Raw genomic sequence first — 24,539 nt, forward strand, 5'->3', positions numbered from 1 at the left:
GGGTGGATGAAGGGGGTGGTAGGGCCTAGCATGATGCGCTCGCTCCTGCAAAATTTTATAGTTGGATAGAGAGCGGTTGGGAGAGAGAATAGTTCGAGTTTGCGAGAGAAACTATGCGTTACCGTAGGGTGGAGTTGCTTTGGTCAAACGTTTAGTGGTAGTTTTGTACCAATTCAAAGTTTTCCTGTAGTTTTTCTGTGAATCGTATCCTCATGCAGTGCGTACACATATTGGAACATTTCCAGGAACCTAGTGGAAATTTCCAGAAGTCCACTCAGTGTCATCGGTGCCAAAAGTGGGGTCCTGGTACTAAACATTGCCGTATGGGTACTTAATGCATGATTTGTGAAGGTTCTTCTCACGCTAACGACGTTTGTCCTGTGAAGTAGAATTTATAATGTTTAAAATGTTTCTTATAAAACAATTGGGAAAAGAATGATACTCCATATGATTATCTGCGTTCAACACCATGAAGACTGACGAAGCTCGCTATCGTCGAGTACGTTCAGCGAGGTGAAAACAACAAGGCCAACATAGTATGACAATATCTATCATCAACCGCCTTTCCTTCGGCACCCTCCAGAAGCGCGTTGCACAATCAAATCCTACTCGCTCCAGCATCGCATCGCCTATATTACGTCACAGTTTGCGTTTATCGCAAAACCGATGTGTGTTCTAAGCGCCGGACGCCTTCCGTCACCTGCCATCGCGTCCTCCCCGCTCCATTCGGCATAACTCGCACAAGCTGGCAATCAATAAATTTCGCGGCCAGCTTGCAACTGCAAATATGCATCATCTGCCTCTCGGCGGCGGCGCTCGAACAAACACACTCATCCAAACTAAACTCTAATGTGCCACTTGAACTGATGTGAACACTTCCTTCTCTTTGCGTGTCGCGCCTTCCCACTTCGTTAGTTGTCGCATTCGCACTCCCGACCCGACCGGACCCGACTTGATGACGACGACTTGGGGATCGTGGGAGACAGTGCCGATAAAGGGCTTCGAATTGTTGAAGGCTACTGAAAGTTCTAGTGGACGCCTCCCGTTGAATGCAGGCGTGTGTCGATGACGAAGGTGGTGCGGGCGGGAAGATGCACACACATAATTACGCGATTATTAGTAACACGTGACGATGGAGGCGCGTGGTTGCGGGTTCGTGCACTAGTCGGTCCAGCAGATAGGAGCAGCTGCTGTGGTGCAAGCTTATTGCGACTTGCTGCAATCAGTCGGAGTGAACCGTTGAATAGTGTGACACTGGATCGGGGGATAACTTTTCTTTGTATGTGATGGAAGTTTACAAGAGTTTCCAGAAGCATTCTGGATCCTTCCATGAAAGTATTTTGGATGCTTCCCCAGAAGAAACCTGGATGCTTCACAGGATAATTTTGGATGTTTCCTGAAAGCATTCTGAATGCTTCCTTAGTCGCATTCAGAATGCTTCCTTAGTAGCATTCAGAATGCTTCTCCAGAAGCGGAATGCTTCTCTAGAAGCATTTGGAGTGCTTCTCAGAAGCAGTCAAAAAACTACTCAGATGCAGTCGGAATGCTTCCCACAAGTAATCGGGTTACTTCATAGAAGCATTTTGAATGATTACTAGAAGCATTTCGAATGCTTTCTAGTAGCATTTCGAATGCTTTCCAGAAGCATTTTGTATGCTTCCTTGAAAACATTCCATATCAAGGAATGGAAATTGAGAAAAATGAGAATATCTCTCATTTATCGATCTCTGTAATCATCATGACTTGCATCATATCATGAGAAGCTGTTTTCCATCTGCAGCTATGGTTCTTTGATTAGGGGGCTAGTGATGCATGACTATTTATCAAACCAGTGAAATAAAACACCTCACTTCTACAGTAAATTGATCTGAAAAATGGGGTTTATCATCGCTCTCTTCTTTGGGCTCTCGTCCTCTGCTATTATCAATCAAGATGGTAACACATTGCCAACTTTGCTGATCATGAACCAATACAGATTGAATGTTTTTCTTTGTTTGTCTTGATCATGTTTCTCTATCGAATTAGAACAAATTTTGCAATGCCTGTTTCTTATGCCTCTCAGAAGCATTCGTAATGCTTCCGAAAAGCATTTTGGTAGCTTTCCTAGGAACACCTCGTATATTGCTCTGGGTGCTTCCGAGAAGTATTCTGGGAGCCTCCGAAAAGCATTCCCCAGTGTCATTGTGAATGCTTCTTTAGAAACGTTCCAGTTGCTTCTAAAAAGCCTACGGTACCCTTTCACCGGAAGCAGATTCTAGAACGTTCCGGGTCATTTGGCCGAATGCCGTTTGGCTAAGAGGTTCATTTGGTTAAAAGGGTCATTTGGCCGCATGACGTTAGGCTGAATGCCGTTTGGCCGAAATAATGAAAAATTAATAAACTATATTATGCATACTATCAATGAGTTCCGGAGCTACATTGCATAGGACCGAAGACTAATTCATCTTTCATATACAAATAACCTTTTTTCAATATATTGCACCGTTAAATTGTCTATTTCTAGGCAATTTCAGCCTAAGGAATTTTGCAGGAATACTGAATTATTTGTTTGAAAAACTAACCAGTGCTGAAAGTGCATAAATGGCAAGAATAGCCATTTTATGAAACAAGGTGAAATTGTGGATATATCCCAGACAACCAGAAGTCGCAAAAAAGTTCATTTAATAAATCTTTTATTCATACAAATTATATCAAACCCGGAAAATACGGTGGATAAAATCGTCAGATTGATGAGTTTCCTCGCATAAAACTTTTTTTTTTCTGAGTTCATTTCAGTTTCATCCCGTAAACTCGTACAAAGTAAGTCGAATCAATTCGTAACAGCCGTCAAATCAACATTTTTTTTTAAGTTAAGTCGCATAAGATCATAGCTTAGTTCGGTAGAATATTTATACCCTCGCATTGTATGCTATTATTCATCACATAATATATACACGAATATCGCCTCCACTTTTGTACGTAGAAGGCCTTTTCGCGACATCTTATAAATGAAATTTTGCACAAACAAAGCCTCCAGGTGATTTTGTTATACGTACATTTTGGTTGTCTGGGATATGTTATCATTTTCCCAGCATTCACGTTAAGGACAGAAGTCGAAAGAGAAACTTATGTTTTGAGGAAGTAATCGAAACATCAGTATAACTACAAAAAGCTGCAAATGACTGGAAGAAGGTTAAATTACCAAACAAAATATGAGCGTATTTTTATCAACAAAACTCGAAAAATAGCCTATGTTTGGAAGAACAAAAATTTCTGATAAAATTATTTAAATAGTAATTTGATCAACTTTACCGTACCGTTGGTATTCTAAAAACGAATCAGACTTCAGAGGGAAACCTCAAGTTTCGAGCTAAAAATATTAAGATTTAGAGGTGGCGTAAGCGACATGGAGGAGAATTCTCAGGTCATAAACCTTCAGTAAAGTCTTCATAACCAGTTTTGAAACCAAAGCTTCTAGCATCAATCTTTTTAAAATCAGTTTTATGAAAAGTTTGCAGAACATCGAATTTTTCTAATATCAAAACTAGGCTCAGTTAAAATTTGTTTTCTGCAAATTTTTCCTCTTTTTTACTAAAAAAAATACCTCTGTTTGACCACAACTTCAGGAACAGTCATCCCATCTTTTTACTTGCTTTTGAAGCTAATTTACTTATTTCAAACTGTGTGTACCACAAATTTGAAAAAAAAAATGTTTTGATTCGATTATTTAACAAGAGATACCCATAACATGACCTTAATGAAAAATAAAAAAAAAACTTCACATTGTTGCTTTTTATGTTAAAAATTACATTTTAATGTTAAACTGAAGTTTAAAAAGCATCTTGTTATAAATGCAAGTTAAAAAGTGCTAAATCAAAAGTATTTGCGTTAGATAATTTATTAAATTGAATAAAAATGATTCTAGGACCTTTTCGAAGGTTCAACAAATAAGAAACCAGTTTTAGCTTAAGTATTATTGTTTAACCCTTAAAAAGCGTGGACCACTTTGTTTCACGTTTTTGATCATATCTTTTGATTCAATAGACCAATTCTCAAATTTTAATGGCGTTGTGAAGGAGATTAGTTCATATGCATTCACATGAACTTGGATACCGGTGGCCAATCCGGATAAATGGTCGGAAATGTAGTGAAACAAAGTCGTCTACGCCTTTTAAGGGTTAACTGAAAGAAAAAAGGTATTTTTCGTTAAAAAATCATGCTTCTGGGTAGTTTTTGTTATATAACTTAGTCAATTTTTTTCTAAACTAATTTGTTGCACCCATTGTTTAAAAATACTAAATTTGCTTTAAAAGTAGCTAGAAAGAGTTGGAATCGGTAAAGTATTCATTGTTTCTTTTTATAAATTTAATTTTGAATAAATGATGCTAAAAGCTTCAAAATTAGTCAGGAAATAACAATGTTATGAAGACTCCACATGACTTGAAAATTCACCTTCAATTCGCTAGCGCCACCTCTAAATCTTAAGGCCGCACGGGACGGTGTTTTAATTATCCTCTCCATTTGATTCAATGCCGAATGAATCGTATTTAAAATGTGACACAAATTCACGTCATTTGGCTCGCTTCTTTTATGTGCATCCAAAAGATTACGTCTTAAAATCACATGATTTTTTCGGAGTGTGTATCACTATAATTATACATATGTAGTGCACAACCCAATAAATTTTCAGTTTAATCGGTTCACTAAAACTAGAGATTTGCTTCTGCAAAGTTTTGATGATAAACCTCTAACAGTTTTCCTTTTAAGGCACGAGAAAAAATGGCACAAAAGTCAAAACTGAAAAAGCAGTTTTCTCTTTTTAAAAAGACAAATCGAAGAAAATAAAAACACACAGCTCTTTGATTTGCCAAATAAAAAGGCTGTGTGTTTTTATTTTCATCATTTTGTTGTTTTAAATGGAGAAAACTGCTTTTTTAATTCTGACATTTGTGCCATTTTTTCTTGCGCCTTAATTTTATTTGAATTCAGAAGAGCACCAGAAATTTCGTTTTTAAGAACTTTTGAAAAATAAGCCGCCCAGTGAACCACGTATCGTATAAGAATGTGCATCCAAAATCACATATTCGTTCGTCAAAAGTCATAATCGCACAGGATGCCGAATTGAACGCTATCAATGTCAACACAAGTTGATACGATTCATAAACGACAATCTGTGTTGACAACAAAACATGTCGTAAATAGTGCAACGTTAAATCGCGTCAAGTTGTATAAACTTACAGATCGTATATTAACCCAGAAAGAATCCTTGGTGGTACAGTGGTAAGGTATATGATTTCTAATCCAAAGATCCCGCGTTCGAGACTTGCTGGGAACTTTTTTTTTTATTTTCATCCAAATTTTGTGGCATCGTATATTTGGTCGCAGGAATCTGAAAAAGTCGTGCCAAGTACGCATATAGCCTCCACTTTGGTAGGTATATAGGTTTTTCATGCATTCTATACGATTGAATTGGTTCATATAGAATGATGTATAACAAAAGTTATACCAACCAAAATGTTAACTGGGCGCTCCTCCTGGCATTCTGATTTTTTTTCTCTCTTGGAGGCCTACTAACAGATATGATATCCGAACGCATTTATATATCCTACTCATCGGCGTTGTACCAAGCTCATTATTTTTTGGTTCGCAATTTTGGTTCGATCAAACGACCTTTTCGGCCAAATGGCAGTTTGTTCTTGAACATTAGTCTTCCAGTCTTAAATCATTACTGGCCATAATGAGCATTTCGAGGGGTAACTCAAAACATATTAAATAAAATATAGTGGCTACGAGAAATGCGTTCCCCCTTTTCTTGATCTTTTATTCTAGACTACTTTTATGAGATATTAGGATAGGAAAAAGTGGAGTTAGAAAACCATTTTATTGGCCACCCTGTGTCAACATAGGAAAAATGCTCTAAACAGCTACACAATTTTGTGTTTTGCAAAAATTTTTGAAATTGAATTATCTACAAATTTGTTAAAGTCAGTCATTTCTATAAATAAGAAAAAGTTAACTATTTTGATTCAATGATAATATGAACGACTCAAATTTTAAATAATACCAACCAATAGACCTAACTAATACAAAAAAAAACTTAAAAAAGCAGACAGTTTCCGTTAAAGTTAAAGCTTCTGCTTGCTGGGCTACTGTGCTCTTTTTGCAAGAACATGCTTTTTCGGGTGGTTTGAGGCCAGGGACCGGGATTCGAAGCATCCGGACACTGGAATCAACACGGTAGATATCCTAGTAACAATTGAGGTTTTAACAGCTATAAGAGAAAAACTTTTGAATTCAAGTCCACTATAAGCTTGAAATGAAACCTAAAATTTTAACTAAAATAATGGACTGCACTGTTCTTTTGAAGATGTCCATGGATGCCTCGAAAAAATAAATTCTTCAAACGTTTAACCCGTATCTGCCAAGCAAATGGAAAAAAATACAGAAATTTTGGCAATTCTCGACGGATTGCCTTCGTTTCAAAGTTACAAAGAAATTGTTCGTAACTGATAGCATCTCCAAAGCAAAAAGTTCAATTAGGGGGACCTGATATGAGATTTAATTTTGACTCGAACTTTCTTTTAAGGAAATTTGTTTTTACGCTTTTTTTCCGAACTTTTAGAAAGTGTTACTTTGATGAACTTTATCGAAGCCACTCTTGATTTAACTCTTCATTTGAGCTAAGTAAATTGACTCTGAATGTTTCAACTTAGAGTGGACATGAAAAATCAGATTTTTTGTCTAACTTTTTTTGTTTGTTTTCAGTGTTACGTTGATGTGGTCTTCAGAAGAGTTGTAGAGGAACTAATGATACACATTTTTGCTGAACAAGATCTAGTTAAAACCTATAACTTTGCTAAGGGCAGCATGCCGTTAAATTTAAAATCTTGTGAGTTACAAACGAATTTCGAGTTTTTTTACAGTGTGTTTTTGAAGTGAATTCTCTCAATTTATAAAATTGACGTTATCACAGTTTTTGCAGCAAAAGTTGCCTATTGTCTGGCCTTTTGAATGCCGCTAAAAAAAATTTGATCGAGGCAACTCCGTGAGTTATGGGCGTCTAAAGATTTCATGGTTTTTAACTTAAATTCACTTATAAAACTTCAAAATCACAAGAAATACAAACCTTCAATATTCAGCAAAACTTATCTATTACTTCTTCTACAACTCTTCGGAGAACCAAATTCACGTAAAACTGAAAACAAAAATGTCCAAAATAACTAATTGTTCGGGTCCACTCTGTAGTTAAAACTTTCAGAATCAATTTAGATCGCTCAAATAAAGAGTTAGATCAAAATTGTCTTCGACAAGGTTGATCAAAATAACATTTTTCAAAAGTTTACAAAAGAGGGCAGCCACAAATTTTCTGAAACAAAAAAGTTTGAGTCAAAATTTAAACCTAAATAAGGACCACCCTATTTAACATTTTTCTTAGAAAATGCATAACTCAGTTAATAATAACTTCTCTGAAGACATCATACATCTTAATTCGACGAGAACAATGAAAACACTTTTTTACAGCTAATTTGTCAATTCGGACCATTGTGCAATATGATCAGCTTTGGCCGTGGGTAGTTTCTCGATTATTTATGGAACCTCCTTAGAATCGACAGAAGATAGGTCAGTTTTATTTTTTTCTTAATTGTCGAAATCTGGGTATCGAACTTCAGCATTTTCAAAAGCTAACTCAGACATAGTCGTCGAGTATCATTTGAAAGATATTGGCCACCTAAATGATATGTTTAGTGACTTAGTTGTAAATCAGGCAAACTAGAAATGGTTTATTTGGGGCCGGTTCTCCGGAGGTCCCATAAAAAAACCGATTGAATACCCAAAGCCAAAGCTGGTCCGATTGTCTAATTAAGTTATCACATGTCGTCTGTAGTGGAAACTATTGGAACATATTGAAATGAAGTCAGATTTAAATCAATTAGTTGAGTTAAAATTAAGGTAAGGAAGTAAAAGAAGTTGAGGTAATTTTTACCCAACTTGACACAGTGACTCAACAACTCCGAACCGGTGAACATTTTCCAAAAAAAAACCAATGGTCCTCGAAAAAATAGACTTCCTGACGATTCCATTCAAACTAAAACAGAGGCAATCCGTTCAGAATTGTCGAAATGACATCAATTTGATTTATTTTCCATTTGCTGGACAGACACGGGTAAATGGAGACGCTCGGTTATTCAAAACTTCCAAAAGTACTCCAAGCCCGGACAGTTTACCGACAAGCTGTTTACTTGCACTGATTGACCCTGAGCAAAACTGCATCTTCCTCCACCTAAAATATGTCCTCCTTCGTCTTCAACCTACCCTCACAGTGATCGAATCTACATATCCCAGACACTGGCCGCCATAAATCTTCCCAGATGATAGTTTACCCGAGTCAGTCAATGGATAGTTAGCTACAACACGAATATATAAGTGACTGCATCGTTAACGCAACGTCCGAGCGAGCAAGTGAGCTCGCTTGGTGCAACGATGCAGCCTTGAAATTTTCAGTGAAAAACTATCCCATCCCCTCTGGCAATAAGGTGAATTCCGCTCGAAAGATACTCGAAATTGTGGTGAAGATGACACCGGTAGGGTGCTGTTTGGGCGAAGAAGTGGGCGATCGCGATGAAGGTCCTTCCTGTTTGCTCTGGCTGCCAACTTCATCTTCTTCCCTCTCGAAACCGACTTTCCCCCCTAAAATTTGATCGTTTTCATTTTTTAGGGCTGGGACCGCATCTGGTTGGCCGTTTTCATTTTCGTCCAACTAATCTTAGTCGGGGCGAATCTCTCGGTGCTCATGATGTGACCGACTATTTTTAGGACCGGGTGCAATTTTGCAGTTTGCACTAATTCTGCTATTGCGTACACACTCGCATCACCCATTCTGTGGTGGGGTTCAAGCGTGGTCGTGCGGGATTAGTTTATTGGGAAATCATTTTGGCTTTCGTTGGCGACGAGTCGGTGAACTGCAACTGCCAAGACGTAGTCAACGGTAGCGATTGCGAGCCTGGCCCGAGAGGGAAATCTGATCGTCGTCGTGAGATTGAACTTGGCATTCGGACAACGAAGGGTGAATTACTGAAATGCGTTAACCTGCTGATGCGGCACCCCGTGATGTGGTAACATGGGTCCGACCGTGCCAATAATTTTGTTTTTTGTTTGTCTAGCTTGGACCGGCCGCGCGAGATAATTTTAACCCTGCGAAAGTTAAATTAAGCTCGACGACAAAGTTTCCTTTCAATCGCAGCCCGATGCTCACTACAATGAACGAGGAAATATCGATTCGAGGGTTTTCGTTTTCTACCAGTCTTTTTGAATTAAACTGGAAGAGCTCCGGCTTCAGTTTCTCGTTCCGGTAGTTGTCGTTGGTGATGTCCTGCATTCGCCTACACTTCGGCGAGAAGGATGCTGTTGCGGATACATAGCGCGCATTCGCTCTCAATCTCTTTGGCAAGGACGAACAACCAGCGAAACAAGGATCTGCTTGGGATAGGTCTGAGTCTGCGGCTATGTGCTTATCGTAGTGCGGGAAGAGTGCCGGAGAGTGCGTTACCAAACTAGGTCAGTAGAGGCAAATACCAGCCAGTCGTTCTGGAGCTTGTGGGGGAGGTCTACGGCTGGATGCACGTGCGCTGGTGGAAGGATGCATCCGGAATGCAGCTGAATGAGGGATCGCTCTCGGATTCTCTCTCTCTCAGGCGTCTTTTAGTTGGATGGGTGGGGGTTGTTTATGTGGGCGAGTGAGAGTATTTTTTGTGGATGATAATAAGCGGAAGAGTATCATCAGAGCAATGGATACGGACACGGCATGATTTGGTGGGTGATCATCGATTGACGATGAGAGGCTAAATCGTTAATTTCCCAAAAATTCAGATACGGATGCATCTATAAGATGCTTTTTTTGTATATTTTGTGATCCACATACAAGCATAGCTTTTACATAAATTTTGGAAGTGTACTGATAGTCACTCATCGTCATGGTTTGAGATGGCTAGGAAAAATATTATTTGTCTCTCTAAAAAATTTAACAATTATCAGAAGCCTCATCAAAGTAATGTGTAATTCGAGACTCGAATAGGAATCATACTTTTAAGTATTAATCTGAATTCCACTAGTTGAGTGTGTTCGAAATTTTGCAACAGCAGTTTAAATATTTTGAAAGAAATTAGTTTCTTAGTGAATTCTAGTTATTTCTACTCAAAATTCACGTCCAGAATACTAAAACGTAAATTCATTGATTTTGTCAAATTATTTTAGGTTTTATGCCTTAAATCGAAATTACTGTCAGAATTTCGGGTGTTTAATCCCAACTTTTGGTTCTAAAATTTCCAGTTCTGTATACTAAAAAAGAAAACCCTCTTTTAGCCTACACACTAAATGGTCGAACTATAATATTATGTACGTAAAAATTAGAGCGCTATTCAAATTTAGAAGTTTTATATAAATTTGTTCAATCAAAGTTTTCTTAGTAATGATGCACAGGATTCTATGACACTACCCTGAACGCCACTACCCCGAATGCCACTACCCCGAACGCCATTACCCCGAAAGCCTTTACCTCGAATGAGTTATTACCCCGAACGCCACTACCCCGAATGCATAACATTTTGAGACTTATTCTAGTTAGAGATTGGGGAGGTAATAGTACAATTCCTTATGAGTATTTAACGAGTTTAACTCAACAATGTATTTTTCAAATATAAGAATATAAAAAAGCAGCTAGTTTTTCAGCAAATAGTTTTACATACTAAATTTTGTTTGGATTTGTTTTCTAATTTTGGCGAGATTCACACAGCCACAATGCAATGCTCTGAAGAACAGCCTATTTCGAAAAGAAGGGTGAATTTATTATGAAATGAATAGTTATAGTATGCACAACATTAGGATGTAGTAAAGTCTCTTATTGAACGACGGTACCCACTTTCTTTACTCATTTTTGTAGGTGTCCGGCTACTAGCATTGAGATCTTCTTAAAGATTTTGTTTCGTAAACGGTGGTAATGGAAGATCTGTCTACCTGAGATAGTCGCTGCAAGTGTTGTTCTATGTAACCCGCCCAAAGACCAACCTGATAGACAACCGTTCCGCTGTAGTAAGGAAACCTTAATACACTTGTACATGTTAGAAAAACGGCGGTCTCTGATTGCCGCTACAGTAGAAGCTTTTGTTGGTTTATGGGATCATTAATTTGAATTTCGATGAGATAACCATAAAAATAATATATTTTTTATTCAAGACAATGAAGAAATGATGATGGCAGAAGAGTGGTATGCAAATCCATAAGAGACCTGTTTGTTTAATACAAGAACATAAAATAAAGGAAAAATTTTGATGAGAATTATAGCAGAATTCACTTTGGTGAATGCCTTGCTTTAAAAAAAGCTGTTCTATATGAAAATATTAGTGACTAGGTTATCCAACAAAAACGTGAAAGAACAGCCTATATAAGAAGAAGAGCAAATTTTTGGTGAAATGTTTGCAGCTATGATGTGAATGATCACTGTAACACCGTGATGGTATGGCATAATCTATATTCATAAGAAAAGAAAATATTTGTTTAAAACAAAATTTAAATATGAACACCACCGAAAAGTTCAAATACCGGTGGTCACGCAGCTGTTCAGCAAGACCATTTTGAGGGTTATGGGTTCGAATTCCTCCGGTGGCGGATCTTATGCATTGAACATTTCCTTGACGTTATTGGGCATAGAGGCACATGTACAAAAATGGTAAATTGAGAAGGAAAGCTCTCAGTCAATAAAATGCTTATTTCATTAAAAGCTTATTCATAAATTTCGTAGCGCTGAAGGGACAAAACATGTTGTGGGTGGTTGTCCTCAAAATGTTACAGCCCATACACAATATGTAGAACAAAACATGGTGCACGGGGTGGGTCAGGGTCAAAAATGGCATTTTTTGGCGTTAAGAAATTTGTTAATGAACCCTTGAACTGCGAAAGCGCCCACTGAGCTGATAAACAGCAACTGTCTCAGAAAGAATGAGAAGAAGATAGTTGCCAACATGATATTTCGAAAGAATAGCTGACATATAAAAGAAAAGAAAATATATGATGAACATTTTACCGACGAATTTTACGCGCCACTAATTGCCAGTTTTCATTAGAGACGCATTTTTACCCGTAAAAATAGATACTGCACTGTATCTCATACTATTCGGGGTAATGGCTCATTCGGGGTAGTGGCTTTCGGGGTAATGACCCATTCGGGGTAATGACTTTCGGGGTAGTGACCCATTCGGGGTAATGGCGTTCAGGGTAGTGGCGTTCGGGGTAGTGGCGTTCGGGGTAATGGGATGGAGCCGATGTACAGGAATGAGGTCTCAACAAAGAATTTCAAAGAGGTCTCAAAAATAAATTGATGTTCACAGAAGTCGCACAGGAATGTTCATGGTGGTCTCAAAAGAAAACTTCACATATTTTTTCTGAAGGTTTTTGCAGCAGCTCCACAAACTTTTCAGCAATGTTTCCCACAACGAGCCCAGGGATTTTCCTTTATTCCTCCAACAAGGGACCATTAACATGCTGTTCAACACATATCTTTCCAGAAAGACTCATGAACATAATACATCTTTGAGCTGTTTATTGAAATACCTATAAATAAATTAAATACCGATTGTGGTACTATACCATTCAATTCCACTAGAGTTTGTATCCTTTGACAGATACGTGTATTTCGACCTTAACTCTAAGGCCGTCTTCGGTGTCAAGTCTAGTACACGAACAGTACAACAAATAGAATTTTAACTGATTTGACTTTATTACCACCAAGCATGTCTACTCGATGGGGAATGAATAAAACTATATTATCATGTGGTTTCTAGTGAAGATATGATGTCAAATATAAGAAAAAGAATTCTATGGAATTTAATGAAATTATGCAGGGCAATAAATGGAAATTTATCACAAAACCCATTGCTTTCCAGCACAATAAATTCTAAAGCAATGACTTCACTCCTGCCATGATGAAATATGCTAACTATCCAGCAACGTAGTCGGTTAATCTTGCTAATGTACGAGCTTGTTTTTTTTCCTCATTTCGTCCCCCGAAAACAGTCCAATTCACTTAAACTCGCAGTCCCTATGTCGTCTGGAATCACTCACCCGTTTCAACGTGCATCTTTTACATCATTTGATTAAAAGCGATGGCACCCCAATGTGATGACGAGAAGATGTCACTAGCACACTAAAGCATCCAGCAATGTCCAGTTGTTCTTCCATTCATTTAAATAGTTCTGAATCAACAACTTCTCCTGGCTTTCCTTCCATCTCTCCCAACGATCATTTGCGAACGCGCCTCCACTAGTGGTGACCCTCAGTGGCACTAGTAGAGCATCACAGTAATATAGTGTCCGATGTATAATTAAGTGCAAGGTCAAAATCTCTATTGCGGTAGTTAGCCATCCCATCCCGATGACAATCAACGGTTCGTGAAACAAACAACGCGAATCCCTTATATCAAATGCGATATGATGGTAATCGCTGCATGGGGTAGAGAAACTTGCAAACATTGATGCAGAGGGTCGTTCAATTACACTGCTATTACTTAATTCGGAGTTGCAAAATCCATTGCCGTTTTCAAAACTATTATAGCACTTCAAGTTTTTGAAATACTGGCTGGTAAAAATGCAAAATTTTACTGTTTCAGCAAACTTGCATGCATTTTACCAGCTTATATGGCAGATTATTTGCCTAATTTTCCATAGAATTCAAACTTTATACTTTTCAGCAAAGTACAAAAACTCAAAAACAGATTTTTGCTTACATTCATCCAACTCTGAATTCTCAGTGTAGTACAAAAAGCATACCTAGAACTCCGAAACTAATTGTGCGTCTCCCATTGTTTGCGAGTAACTTAAGGCAAGATGCAAGAGCATTTGTTTTTGTGCGAGACAAAGCGAAGCAATTCACTACACTTTCAATCCCTCCATGTCAGTTGAAAAATGCACGCTAAGTAAATTGCACCAAGATATGCTTTAAAATCGGACGAGCCTAATAAGGGGTCTTCCATATACCACGTGGCCATTCCTGAGAGGAGGGGGTCTATCCAAAGACCACGGTTCATACAAATGCTAAAATTTGTGAATGGATGAATGACCACGATGAGGGAGGGGAGTGGTCTGGAATCCCAAAAAAAACTGTCCGCGTGGCTAATGGACAGCCCCTAAGTGCTCTGCGAATGATTGTAGTTGTGGATCTTAATGTTTTTGATGAAGTCAGAAACATAAGGTGGTTATAAATTATGTTCATTGTGTTTAAGATTTTTGACAGTCACTTTTTAGTGATATGAGTTCGAATGGAATGTTTGACACGTGTACGAAACGCAAAGAGAGAGAGAGAGCAAGCGAGATAATTTTATACCACGCAGTCCATCGTATAGTGCGAGTCAGCAAAATTACTCCTGCACGTCTCTTTCGAATTTAAGATGCTGTGTCGCAGCAGAGTATGCAGCACCGAAAGAGATTTGAGTCGCAGCTAACCTTTTGGACACATGACTACCGTTCTTCTATGCGCTTGTATTGGAAGTTTGAGCAATTTGAGAATCCAGCGTAGCGCGATCAGTGTCGCTGCTCGACGATCAGTGAGAGAAACCTAATGTTTGAAATGTTGTTGTCCGTACTTTTTGCTGCTGGCGCCAACTTTTAGTGTTTAAGCACGATGTCAACCGTCGTTACTCTATTGTAACAATCTCCTCCTCATTCTTCATAGATTTGACCAAGCGCTGATTTATCATTTTAGTAAGGATATGGACTCCTAATTGATGGTGCAAATCATATTTAAAAAAAAATTTGCAAACAGAATAGAATAACGACTATTTATTTCGTTCTTAAACGCTGGATTCTCAAATTTCTCAAACTTCCACCACAATGGAAGAATGGTAGTGGAGAACTGTCAAAATGTACGGAAAATGATAAAAAACCAGAATTACAAGCAATTAGGAAACTGAATCAAAAAAGTAGTCAAATCACTACTAATCAAGCGTAATGTGAATACATAACTTTTTTTGTTTAGTTTATTTTCCATGGTGCTTAATTTGCTTCAGGATTTCGTTTTTACTACCACTGAAAAAAAGCCATCTATCGCCTTTTCAGTTTTGAATATCGCTCCATCCCTTCTGATTCGCCTATCGCACTGTTTTGCCAAAAATGTAGAAAGAACATATAAATAGATTGAACAAATCTAAATCAGTTGTATAGTTGGTATCTAACTAGATCTAACATCCTTAGTCTTAGTCTTGATTGAGAAAAGAATTTTAGAGATCACTGGAGATTCTGGTTCAGAATGGAGTCGTGACTGAAATCTACAAAAAAAAAAGTTTTCCATGTTACTGAGCTGGTCTGAAACCACTTGAACCTATTTTTGTGCATCGCGAGAGCAGTGTTTGTAAAATCTTCTAGGTCTTAGAAGATTTCAACAAAGGTTACATAACATTTCAAAGGCAGCAGATGCAGTTGATACGAGTTCCATCGTGTTTCGTGGGATTTTAATAATGTTCATAGTGGCCATTAAAGTATCTTTGATAATTTTCATGAGGGTTCCTTGGTGTGTTCAACGGGATACCGAAGAATTTTCCTGTGGTTCAAAAGATACCAATGAGTTCGACATGGTTAGTTTACAGGCTACAGGCTTCTTAGAAAGGCTTGGTAATGTTTAATAGCTTGTAAAGCCATTTTAAGGGATTCCAAGATTTTTTGTGGGATTCTGGTGAGCTCAAAACGTCTCTCAGGGGTTCATAGAGTATTTATAGGGTTTTCCAGGCAGCCTTGTAACATTGAGAAGAGTTTCGTGCAAAACATCAAGGGCGTCCAAGGTATTTTCAAAGGATACCAATACATTTCATGGCATTCCGTTGGATTTCAAATAGATCCCAGGGGACTACAAAAAGTGTTGATAGGCCCATGAAGTTACAAGGGGTTCTTTAAAGTTTTTACACCATTACACCAAAGGCTTCAAAGACTTCTTCAGTTTAGTGGCATTGATAAGCATTCAAAACCATCAAGGTCCTCAAGAGATTCGGATGGGTTTTTGTGAACTTTAAAGGGTCCTTGGGATTACGAGGGTTAAATTTGCTCAACACATCTTGGAATCAAATAGGATCCTTGGGAACCTTCTGGAATACCTGAAGAACCCTTGCAAACACATGGTAATTCCTGAAAATGGCTTTAGGACAGTAAGGCGAATGTCATTTGGTCGAAAGTACACTTGGCTGAAAAACATTTGATCGAAATTCTTGTAAACACTTTCTCGTATCATACTTGGTCGAATGAGGTTTGCTCGAATGGACATTTGGTCGAACAGACAGTTGGTAAAGAGCTTACTTTTTCCTGGATGACTGAAATATCGCATTTTCGAAAGCACTTTGTAAAACACGAAGGCTTGGTTGCGGCGTCACGATGGTGACGAACAACTACGTCGCTACGTTCTTCATTCCACGCTCATTCGTTTCATTACCCGATTGAAAGCAACGAACAAGAAAGGTGAATTGAAAGAGTAAGAATTTCGTTTCATTGAAATTTATTAAAATGATTGAAATTGATTTTTACCTATTTTAAGCAATAGTAACGTAGTAACTTGTTAGGTTATACATTAAGATAGAGAAACTATGCGGGCCACCACGTCGTTTATTTGAATTAATCAGCTCCCAAAGTTAGAGACCACCGATTGAAAGACCAGCTCGCTGCGGTGAGGCTCTGATTTATGACGCGCGATGCACAAGCAGTGCGAAAGAAATGAGAGACTACGCTTGCTGCGATAGAAGGAAAGGTTTGTCGGATTGAAACAAAACAGTACAATTTCAATAGAAAGGCAAGCTTGAGTCAGTCAGTTTCAATGAAATTGAAAATGTACGGCCCTGTTCGTCAGTCCTGTTTTACATACTGAGAATCCAAACAAATACTTTGGAAGTCAAAATGATTTCCTCTAAACTCTTTGGGATCTTTGTAGACCTTTTTAGAACCGCTGTGAGAACCCTTTTGTAGTTTTTGAAAATCCATATGAACTATAGTTCTCACAATAAATCAAACAACTTGATTTTTTCGGAGGTTTTCACAGGAGTCATCTCACAAGTACATAAACATGACCTTGGTCGTGACCTCTTTGGGATATTTTGATGAATTTGCTTAGACTTTGAGAAAGAAGAATCAAGGGAGCTTCTTGCCAAAATTTATTTGAATAATCTAATTACAACACTATGCGTCACGTATTAACCTTTCTACCAGCAGTATCAGTTTTTCACTACAAAAAATGGTCTAATATATCGTTTTGTTTCTCAATATTTTTGCACCATTTTTCAGAAGCCCTCTATTTTCAACTCTTCTATTTTCAGAATCTGTGTCGATATTGACCACCAGTCATATGGTTTTGAAGATATGCCGATATTTCTGGGGGTTCTTCGCATATATATTTTTTTTTCGACTGCCATTTCGTTTTAAGTCAATTTCTCAAAAAATAAATATAAAAATAGGCTATACAAAGTCACATAATAAGCAACATCTCTGAAAAAAATCATACAAATCAGTTAAGTATTCTAAGAGAAATCTTTAAATTGCGATATGATATTTTTGAAGCTATTGAAATCTTTATTTGATCAGCGTGGTATCTGAATCATAATTGATGGTTACTCAAAAACGGTTACACTAAATTGATGCATTTTTTCAAAACAGACTCTCATCAAAGATTTGTTTTGAAAAGAGCATGGCCTGAGATATTTACGTGGGTTATAGCTAGACGTCGGTCCTCCAAGGAATTCCGGAATATTTCCAAGACCAGATGACCAGTGATCACAATCGACACAGATTCTAAGAGTAGAAGAGAATCTGTGAAGAAATGGTGCAAAGATATCGAAAAACAAAAAAAAAGTTTTTGCGATAAGGATTTTATTGTGTAATGTACAAATTATGCTGATAGTAAAGGGATTAATGACGGTTAACAATAAAAAAATGTGAATAATGCTTACATTTGCTGGTTTAAATCTATTCGTTGCATACTTCAAGGAGTTTAGTGTTTACTATCATTTGTTTTAGCAGCCATGTAGACATAGCAGCTTGCAATTTCAAAGTGATAAATTTCAGTCCTGATAGATCATATTTATCTGGAAAAGTATCATTATATGCGCTGACATGTATAAAGTATGCTATTTTTTCAGATGCATCAATGCAAAACCAACTAGTTTTCTTTAATTCCAAATTGTGACATGGTTTAGCAGCAACCATCCACGACATGTACAAATTTCAATGACGGCCTACTTCACCTTATATGGGAATTACACTTTCGATTTAAATTTCTTTTCGCGAACTCTCTGAAGATCTGTTCAAAAATCCATCACTCTGGAAGTGGTGCGGCCAGGAATCCGACAAGAATTTATCCCGAAATAAGAAATGATCAGAAGCGGTGGTTCGAAGTACAATCAAAGAACTGTAGAAATCTGTACAGGATCTCATGTATCTTGCTTAATACTTCCGTAATTGTTGAATTAATTTTTGTGACTATTTTTCCCATCATTCTTCATTTCCAAAGTAATTACATAAAGTAGGGCCCGTCATCCGGACATAATGTCCCACTGCGGAGAAAATCTTCATTTCAATTTCAAACTGCTTAATTTATTCCATCATCAATCAACCATGCATGTTGTGGGTAGTAGTAAAACGCATCCTTTCTCACACTCAAAAACCATTTCGCTCTCTCTCTGTCTCTCGAGCTCTCCACGCTCCCCAATTACTCTCACTGTCGCCGTCACTCTCCACCTCTCGTACCCCACTGCGATCCACATTGGGTAAGGTTGTGACTGGCTTTTGTCGTCTTCTGGGGGGTGGCATTTCCGCATTTTCCACCCACCACCCACCGACCCACTGATCGGAGACGAGTTCGTCGGGGTTAGGGGGTGCCGAAACAGGAAAAGGATATCTCCTCAACCTCTGGCCTGTATGTGTGTTCGGTTGATGCTGGTGCTTCCCATAGGATCCTGTTGGCAGGATGCTTCTCCGCTGTGAATGAAGCTCTAGTATCCAGTCAGTGTGCAGTGATGATGATAGCCATCATTCGCAATGGCCTCAGTGCGGAAAAAGGCGGTTGATGTTGATTCTGTCTTCAGAAATCTGATTTTCTAGGTGTTAATTTCTGTGTCTTCCATCTACATAGTTGCAAATGTTGAGTGATTAGAGCTTGTTTCGATGTGATTAGAAGACCAATTACGGAATATCGCAAGTAGGAATCCTAATACCCAATGTAGGTGGTGCAGTGCGGGTTGCATAAGCAGCAGCAATTCTAAATGGTGAGCGAAAATGTCACTCGGTTCATGGTTTGTGCGGTTCGTGTGCTTGTCCTCGAGGTGGGCGAACAACGCTACGGTGAAATACAGCTCGGACATTAATTGTACACGACCTTTGATATTTCACTTTCGATTGCATGTGCAGTATGGTGACTGTGTGTGTTCTCAGTGAAAAAAAAACCTTCCTGGAAAACTTTCCCCGTTAGGCCTTTGGAGGAAGTGCTTCCTTTCACTCCGCGGTCCGCGGTGAATCAATAAATTACCTCTCGTTAAGGTCTAGGAAAAACTCGTGCAAAGGTCAGCCCCATGAACGAACGATGCAACGACGGTGATGCATGCATTGCATATATGGCATCATCACTACGCCGTCATTCTCCGCAGTAGGGCACAGGAGCGCGAGAGACTATCGTTGTGTACCGACGACGAAACGGTTGCATAATCCCTTCGAGCTGACCTTGATTTTCTCCAGAACCGTCTGCCGGGAGGGAGGTAGTCTCGTAGACTCTCTATCACTTCGGCGTTGCACTCCTCGTCGCACACAAAATACTTTACCAATTGAGTTTCATTAGTCGAGAAAATCGCTGTTCTTGCTGAACTCCCAGCGTATTACACAATTTATCTACGAAAAAAGTTTGAGAACCACTGCCCGTCTAACCTTGAGACAACAAAGAAACTAACGAATCCTTTCCTGCTTTCTCCTTCGTTCTCATCCGCAGCTAACAACCATGGCCGGAACGCAACCACCCCGGAGCGTGACGCCGACTGTCCAGCAGGACTACGACGTGACGCGTATGCGCGAGGAGGACTTTGAGCGGCTGGCCGTCTACATCGTGCCGGATGTGCCCTGCGAGAAAGGCATCCCCAGCCGGGCGGACAAAACCCTGCCCCGCAGCCTCACGCTCAAACCCTCGCTGGTCCTGTCGACGCCAACCGCGACGGTAGGTATCCCTTTGGCAGCTACGAACGAGAACCTGGCGTAGACTAATCCGTGGCATTCGATTTCTTTGAACTTGAATTCTTGCAGACGGAAGGAGTATGGAGCACCGGAGTGATACCCCGCGGTACTCGATTTGGGCCCTTCGAGGGCGTACGGACACCCAGCCATCCCAGCGACAAGCAGTTGTGGCGGTATTTCTGGAGGGTAAGTTGAAGTTCCGGGTTGCTGTGCCGTGTAGGAGGTGTGGCGTAATTTTTGCGGTGAATGGTTATAACTAGCTGAAAATGGAAATTATGACGAATTGGAAAATCAACCTATTGTACAATGAGACTATTGGAGCATCAAAGAAAAGGTAGTTCAGGGAAATAGAGAAACAGGGAATGCGAGAATCAAAGAATATGAGAAGCAGATAATGTTTTGTACGTGAGGAAACAATCGTGATAAGTATATACGATATTTTTGTTTTTAGGCAGGAGATGTTTAGTTCCATAAGGGGAATGCAGGTTTGCTTACAAATCGCTTAGAAATGAGACTGTCACATTTTGTGGGACCATGGTACCAAACAGTACCGCTTAGTCGCCAATTGCATGATTTGTGAACGTACTTTTAGTGTTTAGAACGTCTATTATGTAAATTTGTATTTGTTCGCTGGCAGCAAATTTTGTTACCAACAACAAGTTTTGTTATGTTTTTATTAGAAGCCCTCTGAGTTACTTGAGGAAGTTATAACACACATGAAACAAAATCGGTTATAATAACGAAAGCTGCTTCAAATTTGTTTCAATTATTATAACCATAAATATAACACAATTTGTTATAATGAATCTGAGAGTAATTGCTCATACAAGGTCAGTTTCATTTCATGTTCACGAGTTATGTTTTGTTTAAATTATAATATATTTTGTTTCAATTTTGTTTATTGCAGAGGAAATTTAGTAATATTTTTTGTTATTTTAAGCACTAAACTGATAACATATTTTGTCACAAAAAACGTCCTTTCTTAGTAACAAACTCTGCAATAATTCTGTAGTAATCCACTGGTTGGGATCAAACAGATGAACGGGAGTTAAAATTATAACATTTTGTTAGAAAAAACGCGTTAGAGTAACAAAATCTTTTCAACTCTGTTAAAATCCACAGGTCGGGAAACGTTTATCTCATCCGTTATGCTGTAGGTAAAATGTTTAACATTTTTTATTTATCGATTAACAAATTGCTCGATTACACTACGGAATACGTGACGGAACCATTCACTGAATTTGAATCTATTACCGTTTTCAAAAATATCATAGCACGTCCAGTTTTTGAGACATTGGCTGTTGAAAATGAACAATTTGACCATTTCAGCCAACTTGCATGCAAGTTTACCTGCTCGTTTGACCCAAAGTGATTTTTGATGGTTTACACATCTCCCTAAATAATATTTTTTAGCTTCCTCATTGTGTTACTTTAAAAAAAATGCTTAACGTCTTTACTTGAAACATTTAACAAATGTTTCCAATTATAGATTATAATAGATAAATTTCGCGTAACTTTTCAAAAGGGCTCATCTAACAATGAGAGGCTTTTATTGTTTACTTTCTCATTGAACATTAACTGAGCCACATTAACCTCTTCTGTTACGTTCTTTGTAAAGCTAGCCAATGTCTTTCGATTCATAGTGGAGAACTTCCCAAAAGCTTCAGTATTGCATTGTAATTATCGAAAGAGAGCGAGAGATAAAAGAATCTCTCCTTTTTTAGACTTACGCGAGAAAAGTTTTGATTTTGAAATTTCTTAGGGTGCGTCCAGCTACCGTCGAATTAGCTTACTTTACGCAACCAGTACAATAACAAACATTATTATTTATTTTCACATCAACCAAAATTCATTTTTTTTTCAATGCGTATTTTGGATTCCATATAAAAATTCGACTATGAACCAGCTTCTATGTTAGCTTTTTCCGAATTCGGAGAAACTTCTGGAAGAAATTGGACAAGAACTTACGGAGAAACTTCTGGAATAAATCCTAGAGTAAGTTCCAGAAGAACTCTGAGCAATATTTCCAGAAGACCTACCAGGGGAACTTCCGAAGGAACTCTTAATGCAACGTACGGAGAAACTTTCAGGGAATCTTCTGTATGAGCTTCTGGAGGAACTGCTTATGAAATTCGGAGGAAATCTTGGTGAAATTTCTGGAAGTAGTCTTAGGGAAACTTCTGGAGAAACTCCTAGTGGAATATCTGGTGAATCTCTTAGTGGAACTTTCAGAGTAACTCCTGGGAAAACTTGTGGAGGATGGAACTCAATAGACACCCTGAAGAAACTTCACGAAGTACTGCAGAATTGGAGAAACTAAGAAAATTTTCCGGAAGACCTACCAGGGGAACTTCCTTAAAAGCTCCTAGTGCAACGTCCGGAAAAATTTTCAGGGAATCTTCTATAGGAGCTTTTGGACGAACTTTCGGAGGAAATCCTGGTGTAACTTCTGGAAGTAGTCTGTAGATACTCCTAGTGGAACTTCCGGAAAAACTCCTGGGGAAACTTGTGAGGCACCTTCTATAGGATCTTCCGAAGGAGCTCTTAAAAAAAAACTTGCGGAGGAACATTTAGGGCACTTGTGGAGAAACTCCAGAACTGGAGATATTTCTGGAGGAATTCTTATCAGATCTACTGGAGTGAACTTTTAAGGGAACTTCTGAAGGGAATCCAATTGGAGCTTCCTGGAGGAACTCTTAGCTAAACTTCCAAAGTATCTCTTGGCGAAGAAACTTCCAGAAGAACCCCTTGGTGAATTCCCGGATAAACTCCTGGGTAATTTCCGGTGTATTTCGTTGCAAAAATCAGAGGAACTGCTACAAGAACTTCTGGATATATTCTTAGAGGAACTTCCATAGTAATTCATATGGAAACTTCCGGAAGGACTCTAAGAGGAACTGTCGGAGGAATTCCTAGAGGAACTTGTAGAGGAACTGCCAGGAAACATCCTTGAGAATATTCCGGAAGGACTTCTAGAATACTTGCTGGACGAACTCTTGTCAGGAAGATTCCGGAGGAAGTTTAGGGATAAATTTTACAGCAACTTGCAGAAGAGTTCTCTAGATAAAATCCAAGAAGATTTCTCGAAAGGTCACCTAGTGCAACTTCCGCAGGAACTCCTAGTGAGACTTTAGGAAGAAATCCGGGGAACTTTGGGAAGAATTTCTAGAGGAATGTTTGGGTGAAATGCTACAGGAACGTTTAGAGTAGCTTTTGCAAAAATTTCTGAAGAACTCCTACAGGATCTATCGGAGGAACTCCTACAAGAACTTTAGGAGGAAGTCCTAGGGGAACTTCCGGAAAAAAACCTCTGAAAAAAATCAAATAGAAACTTCTAAATTAGGTTTCGAAGGAACTCCTCGGAAATATTGCGGGACTTCTGGAGGAACACTTAGCAAAACTTCCGCAAAAAACTACTTGGTCAAACTCCTAGAAAAGCTATCATAAGAATTTTTAGGGAAACAACTGGAGGAACTACTAAAGAAGCTTCCGATGGAATTTCAGGAGTAACTTCTATGTTTCGTGTTCACAAATCTGTGAACATTTAAACTGAATCCGAGAATCCGAGAATCCGAGAATCCGAGAATCCGAGAATCCGAGAATCCGAGAATCCGAGAATCCGAGAATCCGAGAATCCGAGAATCCGAGAATCGGAGAATCTGAGAATCCGAGAATCCGAGAATCCGAGAATCCGAGAATCCGAGAATCCGAGAATCCGAGAATCCGAGAATCCGAGAATCCGAGAATCCGAGAATCCGAGAATCCGAGAATACGAGAATCCGAGAATACGAGAATCCGAGAATCCGAGAACCGGAGAATCCGAGAATCCGAGAATACGAGAATCCGAGAATCCGAGAATCCGAGAATACGAGAATCCGAGAAGGAATTTTCTCTGCAGAAGCTTGGAAGCTTCTCGGCAGAAGCTTAGAAGCTTCTCGGCAGAAGCTTAGAAGCTTCTCAGCAGAAGCTTAGAAGCTTCTCGGCAGAAGCTTGGAAGCTTCTGGGCAGAAGCTTGGAAGCTTCTGGGCAGAAGCTTGGAAGCTTCTGGGCAGAAGCTTGGAAGCTTCTCAGCAAAAATTTGGAAGCTTCTCAGCAAAAATTTGGAAGCTTCTCAGCAAAAATTTGGAAGCTCCTCAGCAGAAGCTTGGAGGCTTCTCAGCAGAAGCTTGGAAGCTTCTCAGCAGAAGCTTGGAAGCTTCTCAGCAGAAGCTTGGAAGCTTCTCAGCAGAAGCTTGGAAGCTTCTCAGCAGAAGCTTGGAAGCTTCTCAGCAGAAGCTTGGAAGCTTCTCAGCAGAAGCTTGGAAGCTTCTCAGCAGAAGCTTGGAAGCT

The 24,539-nt window shown here is 39.0% G+C and overlaps 1 protein-coding gene across 5 annotated transcripts in view; it reads left to right on the forward strand.

The window, feature by feature from the left end:
* LOC5578584 (PR domain zinc finger protein 1) overlaps positions 1 to 24,539 on the forward strand; it is a 188,797-nt gene that overhangs the window by 157,546 nt on the left and 6,712 nt on the right. For 4 of the 5 annotated variants that reach the window (XM_021842085.1, XM_021842087.1, XM_021842086.1 and 1 more), the window contains 2 exons: positions 19,972 to 20,193; positions 20,280 to 20,396. In XM_021842085.1, coding sequence (XP_021697777.1) covers positions 19,981 to 20,193; positions 20,280 to 20,396 — 330 coding nt within the window. In that variant the 5' untranslated portion in view covers positions 19,972 to 19,980. Of the gene's footprint in view, positions 1 to 18,983; positions 19,259 to 19,971; positions 20,194 to 20,279; positions 20,397 to 24,539 lie in introns of those variants that run through there. The other variant, XM_021842084.1, reaches the window with a different exon arrangement.

The sequence above is a fragment of the Aedes aegypti genome, chromosome 2 (assembly GCF_002204515.2).
Source record: "Aedes aegypti strain LVP_AGWG chromosome 2, AaegL5.0 Primary Assembly, whole genome shotgun sequence".
Classification (NCBI taxonomy): Eukaryota; Metazoa; Arthropoda; class Insecta; order Diptera; family Culicidae; genus Aedes; species Aedes aegypti.